Genomic DNA, 11,286 nt, shown 5'->3' with positions numbered 1-11,286 from the left:
AGCTTTAATTGATGAATTTTTGCAATGCATTTTCTTTCTGCATTATGAACAACGTACAAAACTTAAAAACGACAAGATTGATGCAAGTCTCAATGTAAAGGTAAGGCAGATTCAAAAAAAGTCTTGAAAATTACATTGTTAGCATATGCACGGGCAAGTCAAGTGTTTCACGCTGATGATGCAACACAGCTTGGGTTTCTTCACAAAGGTGGACTGCTGTACCCAGCTGGGTCAGTGACTGTGGAACGTTTTTGTGCTGTGGTCTCGAATGTTAGGAAGGAAAACAGGTCAGGAGATCTGGCAACTCTGCTCTTCTACCCATAGTATCTGTTGTACTTGAGAACTACTTCCTTTATAATCCCATTCACTGCTTTTACATTCACCACTCTACACTTTACCACCTCTATTTATTTTCTTGCATTAAATAAATTAGGTCTTTGGTGAAAGAAAATGAAAAGCACTACATCCAGCAAGCTGCTCATTAATTTTTTTTTCTCCTTTACAAAATGTTTCAAAATATATAATTGACAGCCAAGTTTAACCATAAATATCAGGATGTATGTTAAGAAGTAGACTGTTGATCCTGGTATTTCCATGCCTGTAATTGGAGGAAGGGGTGTCAATTATCTGCATTGTTCCTTGGTTCAGCTTAACTGCTGTTGATTTATAGCAGGTGATGAACTGGATGAGTTATCAACTAATTCATAGAAAAGGAATTAATCATGTAAAATTCTGAGTTATTTCACTGGTTCATATTTCCATAGTCCCTTACGACATAGGAGGCCACTTGGCCATGGAATCTATGCTGGCTGGCAGAATAATCACACTAATTCCTTTCCCCCACTTATTTCCCTGCAAACTATTCCCATTAATATCCCCTGATTCTTTTACCAGCCATCTTCACTCTAGTTGTGATTTACAGTAGCCAATTAACCTATCAGCCTCACAGTTTCCCTTCTTAAGATTCAGTTCCTCTAACACTACATGGAAAATACCACATTCTTCCAGGACTTTTATATTCAGAATACGAACACCACTTTGTACCAAAATGGACTTTTGTTTTTTTTTTGTTCTAATTGTATTCTTTCTTGTAAAAAAAATTATGTATAATTTGTGTTTAATTTGTTTTTCTTGTGAATGCTGCTTATGACGCTATGTGCCTGTGATGCTGCTGCAAGTAATTTTTTCATTGCACCTGTATATGCATGTACTTGTGCATATGACAGTAAACTCGACTTTGAACTTTGAAATTTTTCATTTCTCATCCACTTGTGGGAGATGGCAGAATCAAACAGCATAAGCTGAGGGAAAAAAAAGTTTAAGAATGTTGTATTTAAGAATAGAGTAGTCAAAAGATTGTTGAGATATAGTTAAGTGAGCATGTTTTATGGGATTACCTTGTCACGGTGGCAAGTTACCAAACATCTCAACTATCCACACTTTGGAAGCTGCTGAAAGAGGCATGGAGGTGTGTTTATGTAAATAAGCTAGTTTTGTCATTATAAAATTAAGAGGTTCGGCATTAAGTTCAATGTGTGCTGTTTTGAGACAGGATGGCAGCCAAAATGGGTGAGTCTGATTTTCTGTTTACCACTAAATAAAAACATTCTTAAAATTTAATTTTATTTTGTGTCCACTTCTCTCCTGTCATGGTGGACTGTCATGGGGTGTAATGTTACAGGCCAGAGCAACCATCCAAGAGACATCAACAGCCTGCACGATGAATGGCAGCAGGCCATTTGATTGTGAAAGGCATAAAAACCAAGACCCATCCCCATATTCAAGCTCCCTACAGCAGGAGAATGGTTGAGCAATAAAAAGCAGGAAAGCTGGGTGGCAGTGGGAACTGCAGCTGGCCCCATAATATTACAGGGTGGGAAGAGGAAGAATGTTACAGCTAGTCAGCCTTTAGGTCTCAGTGAAATGCCTGAAGACAATGAAAGCTGTAATATTTGGGCAACCTTAATCAGAAGATCACTACTTTGCATTTAAACATTTAAATACTCTTCTACACAAAAATTTAAAAACTTGCTTAATATAATCTTTAATTAAAACATGCATGTTATTCTATTAACCTATATTTCATGAAGTCCAGCTTTCAGTGGACTATCTCACTAGCCTTTTCACTGTCTCTCTCACTTGTTTTTGCTCTCTTTCTCTCTGTTCTGCTTAGTACTTTTTTTTAGTTTTTCTTTCTCTTTGTCTCTGATAATGGTTCCAGTACACCAAGGAGTGAGTTCAGAGTGGGAGAGAGTTTACAGTTGGGAAATCCAATGCAGCTTTCAAGTCCAGGACATGTTTTAATTTATTTCTGTAGTTTCCTTGTCTGATTCCTAGCCTATGAGCTCACAGCATGTTAGCTGCTGAGCAGGTAGATCCAGTAGTAGTGGAGAGACAGATCACAGCACAATTGGTGGGAGAACGGCATGATGGAGAAGGGAACACAGATCTAGGATAAGAAAATGTAAAAGAGAGCATTGAAGGGTTTGGGAAGAGGAAGTGTGTTGGGAAGTGGTCATGGGAGACCAGAGGTTGTTGGAAAAAGTAGGAGCAAGAGACCATGCTGGGAAGACACCAGAGATCATGGAGGGCAAGAGGATTATGAGGGGACACTGCCATGGGCTGCAAGGGTTTACTGGGTAGCTTGATGGATCTGGAGGAGGTATTTCATTTTCTCCCAGTTCACAAGCAGAGCTCTAAGTCAGGTAACTGGTAGGACTAGCTTTAAATTGCTAGGCTTCCTGAGGCCAAAACCATTGGGTTTAAAAATTAAAAATATATCTATTTACAATGGATGGATGTGACTGCTGAATTAAGTTTTAACCATCATTTCTCCTCCCAAGAGAGGATCACATCTCATGTCTAAAGATCATATACTTGCATTACATCCGATCTCCATTAAAGGCTGAAGGTGGTGGATTGGAGGTGGATAGGATTGGTTTAATGGTTTATCCCCATCCAGTCAAATTGCCTTATTTTGCATATAAATGGATTTAAATTTCATCAACTTTCCTCATTCCATGTCACCATCTGTCCCTCTGTGTTGCTTGCTTTCTTGATTCTTACATGTACTGCATCTCCCTCTCCTGAACATGTTACATTCAGTGGCTTCAGGTACTTTTTCTGAATCTGTCCCTTGCTGTTAGTCTTGTATTGTTACTTGTTCTGACTCCTACACTGCCTCTGCCTCTTGTTCTGTCTGACTTCCCATCTGCCTCCTTGTAATGTAATATTGTGATTAGTGTGGTTTATGTTGCAAATCCTAGGTTCTGCACTGACTGCGATAATTCTTCTTGCACTGTGTACTGCAACCTTTGAAGAAGAAATCTTTAACAGTCATATGTTAGATGAAGAGACCAGACTCACCAGATCCCATGTAACAACACCTTCAAAAGGTTAGTATGTGAGCTTCTAGTCTACACAAGGCCACAATTTTCTACAAATAGAGTCTTGCAACATGATAGTTTACAATCTTCTTACCCTCGAAACCATTATGAAAGAGTTTGAGTAGTCAGAACTACAATGATTGTGGCTGTATATGATGTTGGAATTGCATAAAAGCATGGTAAATCCTGTAATCATCTGAAACTCCAACCTCCAGTAACTCAGCCAAGTTTTACCCAGTTCTCCTATTTTGTTTTGAATAGATTAAACACTTCATTAAACTAGAGTAGGATAAATTTTTTCAAGTAAATGAAATTCTACTTGATTATCCCAAAATATAATTTCAGAGTTGACACCTTAAGAGTTAACAGATGATAATGACTTTAAAGACTGCAATTACCATGCACATTACATGAAATGGATGCGGCTGGGGTGTGCCATTATTAAATTGTACAGCAGGAGTTAATATTACAGCACAGACCATTGAGGTAATGTTAGCTCTTTGTTAAAAGTTTGAACAGTGCAAGCCCATATGACAGGATCCCAATACACAATGTCACTCCAGTTCTGAGAACATGAAGGCATACGGTGTATTGTCCTTCATCAATCGTGGAATTCAATTTAGGAGCTGAGAGGTAATGTTGCAGCTGTATAGGACCCTAGTCAGACCCCACTTGGAGTACTGTGCTCAGTTCTGGTCACCTCACCACAGGAAGGATGTGGAAGCCATAGAAAGGGTGCAGAGGAGATTTACAAGGATGTTGCCTGGATTGGGGAGCATTCCCCATGAGAACAGGTTGAGTGAACTTGGCCTTTTCTCCTTGGAGTGACAGAGGATGAGGGGGGAACCTGAGAGGTGTATAAGATGATGAGAGGCATTGATTGGGTGGATAGAGGTTTTTTTCCCAGGGCTGAAATGGTTGCTACAAGAGGACACAGGTTTAAGGTGCTGCGGAGTAGGTATAGAGGAGATGTCAGGGGTAAGTTTTTTTTACTCAGAGTGGTGAGTGCGTGGAATGAGCTGCCAGCAATGGTGGTGGAGGCGGATACGATAGGGTCTTATAAGAGATTTTGGATAGGTACATGGAGCTGAGAAAAATAGAGGGCTATGGGCAAGCCTAGTAATTTCTAAGTTAGGGACATGTTCAGCACAACTTTGTGGGCTGAAGGGCCTGAATTGTGCTGTAGGTTTTCTATGTTTCTATGTAACATGAAGAAAACCAGAATGCACAGCACCAGAAGAGCTCATTGATATTCACATGTAATGTCCAGACACTGAGAAATCAACCTGTATTTATCATTTCTAGCCTTTAATAATTTCATTCAGAAATCCATTAATCTCACTGCTAAAACGAGGAGAGAAAACACATATAGAGGAAATGTTCTTATTGGAAGAATGTGACAGGTGATGTTCCCTTGGAACTGGTATTAGGCCTCAGTTTTTCTACTCTTTACATTAAATAACATGGATGTAGGAAAAGTGTGCGGGCTTTCAAAGATGGGGAGCCCAGCATGTTTTGCAAATGAAAACAGGAAGTTACAAAAACAAATTTGGACTAAAAGTTGGAATTCATTGAGGAATTTGTTTATGTCAGTGGAGTATAATCTGGGGAAAGGACAAAAGTGGGAGAGGGTTGAGAAAATGAAAATGACGAGCAACAAACAGGGAGGAGGGAAAGAATAAAAGTAAGAGGGAACGAGGTGAAAGTGAGCGAGAAAAGGATGAGAGAACAATTGGGGTTATAGAAGTAGTTGAGGAGAGAACGAAGGATGGAAGGGTGAGGGCTGAGATAAGAGGACAGAGCAGCAAAGAAACAATTGGAAAGGCATTGGGGAAAACAGACAGACGTGAAAGCTTGCAGACAGAGGATGGGGAAGAAGTATGAAAAAGTAGGGCGGAGGACAGGGGGAAATAGTTACTCTGAATTACTTCTTATTAAGGAGAGACCATAGAGGAGCAGAGTAACATCCATGTAAAAGAAATCTCAACAATCACTGCTCAGATACAAAATGTGTCCAAAAAAGCTATTAAGATGTTACAATTTACATCAAGGCAAATGATGTTTTGGTTGTACGGAACCCTGAACAAACCCCATTAAGAGTTCTGTATTAGACACGGAATGTTTGGAAAGATTTGTTGGTCTTGGTGTAGATTCACAAGAATGGGATTTAAATGGTTAAATTATAATAGGCTAATAAACTTAGTTTGTATTCTTCCAGTTTCAGAAGATTGAGGGGTGATCAAATAAATGGATTTGTTCAGATTGGATCCAAGATTTCCTGTTGATAGCAATGTAAATCAAAAACCAGAGTCAAGCCATTAAACGTGAAATAGAACTGCACTTGTTTCCAATAAAGGGAACTCCTCCTCAAAGTGCTCTGAATGCTGTGTCAATTGATATTTCAAGGTTCACATCAACTGATTTTTTTTTTTTTTGCAAGGTGTTTCAGGTGAGGGTTTCAGGGATATGAAGCAAAAAGGAGCAACTGGAGTTGAGGTCTAGACACTGAGGTCATCATATTGATGGGTTTGGAACAGAACTCTCAGCCAGGTTAATCACCAGTCTGCAACCCTCCTGGCACTTTAATAAAATCCTTCCCTGTCACCCTTCTCCCCAGTAAGGCCAAGCTACCATCAACTACCTTTCTCCACACCCCCAGTCATCCTTCTTACTCCAATGGATTGCACACTTACATTGTGGTGTTCTCTCCCTTCTTACCATCACATTCCTTCACTTGATCATTCCCCTCATGTCCACTCCCTCCCATCTCCACTCACCATTCTTACCTTCCACTTTCTATTCCTCTGTCACCTTTGTTCTGCCCTCCTTGAACTTCCTTGTCCATTCCATTTCCTACCCGTCTCATTCCTCCACTTAGTTCATGTCGGTTCCATTTCTTTCTGCATCCCTATGCTTCTCACAATCTCCACTCAAAACCTTTCCTTCCCCTTCCCTCCCCTTTATCTATTCTTTACATCATCAAATCAATAAAATCATCTTCTGTATTGCAGGGTATCCCAAGGATTGCAGCGGTGTTAAAGGTACAAGTGGAATTTACGTGATCCAGCCAAAGCGATCTCCCCCTATTGTGGTTTATTGTGACATGACTACAGAGGGTGGTGGATGGACCATGATTCAAAGGAACACCCGTTATTCTAAAATTACCTGGAACGAATATTGGACTGCTTATAAGTTTGGCTTTGGTAATATCCTTAAGGATCACTGGTTGGGAAATGAACATGTATACAATATTATAAATCAGGGGATTTACCAAATAAAGTTCTTGCTGAAGTCTTCAAATTCAGTTACTTTTAATGCTGATTATGATTCATTTTCTATGGCGAATGAAGCAAATGGTTACCAATTGCATCTTGGTAGATATTCAGGAAATGCAACCAATGCCTTGATGCAATATGGAAACAACTTTGTACATGATAACATGAAGTTCACAACAGCTGACCGAGATCAGGATCTGGCAAGTTATAACTGTGCAGCATCCATCAGAGGAGGCTTTTGGTTCAATAACTGTTACAGGGTAAACCTGAATTCAAAAACTTCTATATACTGGTACAAGATTTGCTATGGCAATTGCAAATCTTCTCAGATTCTGATCAGGCCAAGTAAATTGTGTTTGTGAAAATATTAGTGTTATAGTTCAGTGCTTAGAGCTATCCTTCAGCTTCAGCGAGGATATAGTGTCTTTGTAGGCATCAATCATACTCTGCATATCACTAAAGCATCTTTAGCATAGCTAAGAAATAAAAAAAAATTAAGCATTGATTTTTTTTCTTCTGTATTGAGACTTTACCCTAAATTTCTGCTTTGGAAAAGATTTCTGATTCTGGGAATTGAATTTGTTTGAGAGGCAGCTATGCAGAAGGAAAAACTCTCCAAGTTTGTGAACGATCACTTAGCTGTCACTACACTATTCAAAAGAATGAAAATCATTAAATTAAACCAGGTTCAGAAGGTTATTGTAACAGTCTGGATCTTAATTTCCTTACTGCATTTATAGCAACATTCACCTGATTTGATTCATTCAATGAGCGACATCATTTTGTGACATTTGTTTGACAGTGATTATCATCCTGGATACAAATTACAGGCAAAAACAGATTCTATATTGAAAATAAAATGACAAATGAAAATGTAATAAAAGGAATTTACTGATTTTTTAAGACTTGTTTCATTCTGTACCTTATAATCTTTAAAATGCTTCTGGTTATAATAAAATCAACACTGTCCTTCTAACAGTTTCTGTATTCTAGCTCTGCAAAGATTACACAAGGGTCAACATCTGCATAAATTAGTGACTGAATGTATTCCCTTTTCACAGCAATAAATTGTCTCCTTTGAGATTACCAATCAATAGCTTACTTGAGGAAACATATTACATTTATAGACAGCCTTATCTTTTCTGATCCTGTGAGATGTGGTGCCCCAAACGATTCAATGCCATTTTGTCACAATGCAACACAAGAGCACTTACAAATTACATTCAAATATTCTATTGACAGTGGGAAGATTACACAAAATATCTCACAGAAATGTACATGGCCCTGTACAGAGATGACAAACACAGTAAACAGCAATTTGGATGGAAGGCTGTAAAAATTAACAAAAAGTGTGAAGGTTTTGTTTTTACACAGAGACTTACTTTAAAAAGTCTAATAGATTTGGCAAAGTGCAGAAAATTGGTAAGTCACTTTTAGATATCCTGCCACTAAATTAGATCTCCAAATATGCATGCCTATGCACATTGATGCAGAAGGGAATGAGATGCAAAAGACCAGCCTTTGGAATGCAGAGGGTAAAGCAGACAAAGGATTCCCAGGGCAAGAATGCCAATTCTGAAATAAATTAGAGCAGCAGAGGCCAGCAAAAGTACATATGAGGCTTGGTGCGAGGTAGGAAACAGATGGGAGACCAACTAATTGATGTTTTTAGGATAGGCCTTGGGGTAACAGCGAGTTGACGGTTAGGACAATGGAGACACAGGAAGCTGCAGATGCTGGAATGTGGAGCAAAAAATAAACTGCTTGACGCGCTTCAGTGGTCAGGTAGCATCTGTAGAGGGAAATGGGTAGTCAACATTTTGGGTCAGGACCCTCCACCTGGACCTGATCTCGACCCAAATTATCAACTCTCCATTTCCCTCCATAGATGCTGACTGACCTGCATATCAATAGTTATTTTTGCATTAGGACAATGGAATGTGAAATTTATGACATTACTTTTGGTGTACTGAACTGAAGTATTGGCACATCCAGAAGTTGACATTGGCACAAAATACAGCAAAACTTACATGTTTTGTTATATTTATGTTTAGTTGGATATGTTTGATGAACATTAAATGGTGATCATATGATTATATATATTCTGGAGAGATGTTGAATTTAGTAGCAATTTTTACATGGCCTCTCAAATGGTTGAAAATTGATTCTGAGAAGGACACACACACTCCCAATATGTAGAGTACTCAATGCCACTTTTGTTAAAGACATTATGTCTGCACAACAAATGACCACCAGGAAAACAGAGTGGACAAACAATGACCTCAGATTGTGTTGGTTATTGCTTCTGGTTGGATGTGTTCAGGCAATGGGTGGCTTGGTAGCAAGATATGAAATAGAAAGGGGAGGACTTATTTAAGCCTGTTCTATTTAATGGCTGATACTTAATCTTAAATTTACTTTTCTATCCTATTCCCATGTCCAATGAATCTATTAGGATCCAAAAGATTACCACTCTCAGCCTTGAATATAGTCAATGACTGAGCATCCATCCACAGCCCCGGGGCAGGGAATCCCAAAGATCCACAACATTTTTAGAAAAGGTATTTCTCCCCTGTTAAATGCCAAACCACCAGCCTGGCTATGTCTCATGGCCCTCGACTCTCCAGATGATGGGATTATACTATAGACCCCCCCCCCCCCCAAACAGCCAGTGGGACATTGATATACAGATTGGGGAAAGCTACAAAAACAACAGGGTTGCCGCAGTGGGTGACTTCAACTTCTCCAATATAGACCGGGACCTCCTTAGTGCAAGAGGGTTAAATGGGGTAGAATTTGTTAGGTGCATCCAAGACAGTTGCTTAAAACAGCATATGGATAGTCCAACTAGAGGAGGGACCATACTGGACTTTGTATTGGGAAATGAGACTGGCCAGGTGACTATATTTTCAGTGGGGGAACATTTAGGAAGCAGATTACAACTCCTTATGTTTTAAGATAACTATGAATAAGGATAAGTATGGACCTTGTGAAGAAATATTAAATTGGGGGAGGGCAAATTATGAGAGTTAATTGGGAACAGCTGCTTTTGGGCAGCTGACAGTTCACATCTGACATGCAGAAGTTGTTTAAAGACCAACTGCACAAGAGTACAGGACAGGTATGTTCCAGTAAGAAGGAAGGACAAGGATGACAAGGTAAGGAGAACTTGAATGTCGAGAGAGGTTGTGAATTTAGTCAAGAAGAAAAAAGGAAGCATGTGTAAGGTTTAGGAAGTTAAAATCAAACAGGGCCCTTGCAGAAATATAAAGAAGCCAGGAAATAACTCAAGAAGGGAATTAGGAGAGTCAGGAGGGGCCATAAAAAGTCTTTGGCAAGTAAGATTAAATGGAATCCAAAGGCATTTATACATACATCAAGAGTAAGAGGATAAATAGGGAGAGGGTAGAACCACTCAAGGATAAAGGAGGGAATATGTGCTTGGAGACAGAGGATGTGAGCAAGGTCCTAAATGAGTCTTTTGCCAAGGAGAAGGATGTGGAGGATAGTGGATCAGTGTAGAACATGCTTATATGCTGGGCATTTTGAGATAAAGAAAGAGGTAGTGTTGAGTGTCTTGAAGAACATTAAGGTGGATAAGTCCCCAGGGCCTGATGGGATATACCCCAGGTTATTGAGTGAGGCAAGAGATGAGATTGCTGGGACCTTGACCAAGATCTTTGTATCATCTCTAACTACATGCAAGGTCTCAAAGGTTGAGTAGCTAATGTTGTTCCTTTGTTCAAGGAGGGAAATAGGAATAATCCTGGAAATTATTGACTGGTGAGCCTCACGTTAGTGCTAGGAAAGCTATTGGAGAGGATCCTTAGGGATAGGATTTATGAGCATTTGGAAAAGCATGGCCTAATTAGGGACAGTCAGCATGGCTTTGTGCAGAGCAGGTCACACCTTAACCATTTGACTGAGTTTTTCAAGGAGGTGACGAAGATGTTCAAATGAAGGTAGGGCAGTGGATGTTGTCTACATGGATTTTAGTAAGGCTTATGATGAAGTTCTTCAATGTAGGCTCATCCAGAAGGTTAAGGTGCAAGGGATCCATGGTGACTTGGCCATTTGGATTCAGAATTGGCTTGCCCACGGGAGACAGAGGGTAGTAGTTGATGGGACATTCTGTCTGGCGGTCCGTGACTAATGGTGTTCCGCAGAATATAGATCAATTGCAGAAATGGGCAGAGAAGTGGCAGATGGTGTTTAATCCAGGCAAGTGTGAGGTATACTTTGGGAGATCAAATGTAATGGGAAAGTGCACAGTTAATGGCAGGACCCTTAACAACATCAATGTACAGAGGGATCTTGGGGTCCAAGTCCGTAGGTCTCTGAAAGTGGCAGCAGAGTTTGATAGGGTGGTAAAGGCAGCATATGGCATTCTTGCCTTTGTTCTCTGAGGCACTGAGTTCAAGAGTCAGGAAGTTATGTTGCAGCTATCCTTAGCTACCCTGCTAATCATATCTTCAAAATACACCCCTCAATTTGTCTAACGTGACTTTTCTTTCATAACCATGTTGGCTCTACCTAATCATTTACTGTCTTTTAAGCACCCTGTTATTAAGTCTTTAATATTGGACTGTAGTATTTTCCCAACTGATGTCAAGCTAAATGGTGTA

The 11,286-nt window shown here is 39.7% G+C and overlaps 1 protein-coding gene across 1 annotated transcript; it reads left to right on the top strand.

Annotated features, from left to right (window-relative positions):
• Positions 1-1,472: 1,472 nt before the first annotated feature.
• LOC127581446 (fibrinogen-like protein 1-like protein) lies at positions 1,473-7,557 on the top strand. The gene is made up of 3 exons (XM_052035872.1): positions 1,473-1,569; positions 3,267-3,395; positions 6,398-7,557. Exons 1-3 carry the CDS (start codon positions 1,554-1,556, stop codon positions 7,021-7,023), a joined length of 771 nt encoding a protein of 256 aa, XP_051891832.1. The 5' UTR covers positions 1,473-1,553; the 3' UTR covers positions 7,024-7,557.
• Positions 7,558-11,286: the final 3,729 nt, after the last annotated feature.

The sequence above is a fragment of the Pristis pectinata genome, chromosome 21 (assembly GCF_009764475.1).
Source record: "Pristis pectinata isolate sPriPec2 chromosome 21, sPriPec2.1.pri, whole genome shotgun sequence".
Classification (NCBI taxonomy): Eukaryota; Metazoa; Chordata; class Chondrichthyes; order Rhinopristiformes; family Pristidae; genus Pristis; species Pristis pectinata.
Note: the sequence above shows the minus strand (reverse complement) of the source record. Positions and strands in the feature narration are given on the sequence as shown.

Coding starts and splice junctions, on each gene's coding strand:
- LOC127581446 (XM_052035872.1), top strand. Junction 3,396..6,397: donor TGTAACAACACCTTCAAAAG/GTTAGTATGTGA, acceptor TCTGTATTGCAG/GGTATCCCAAGGATTGCAGC.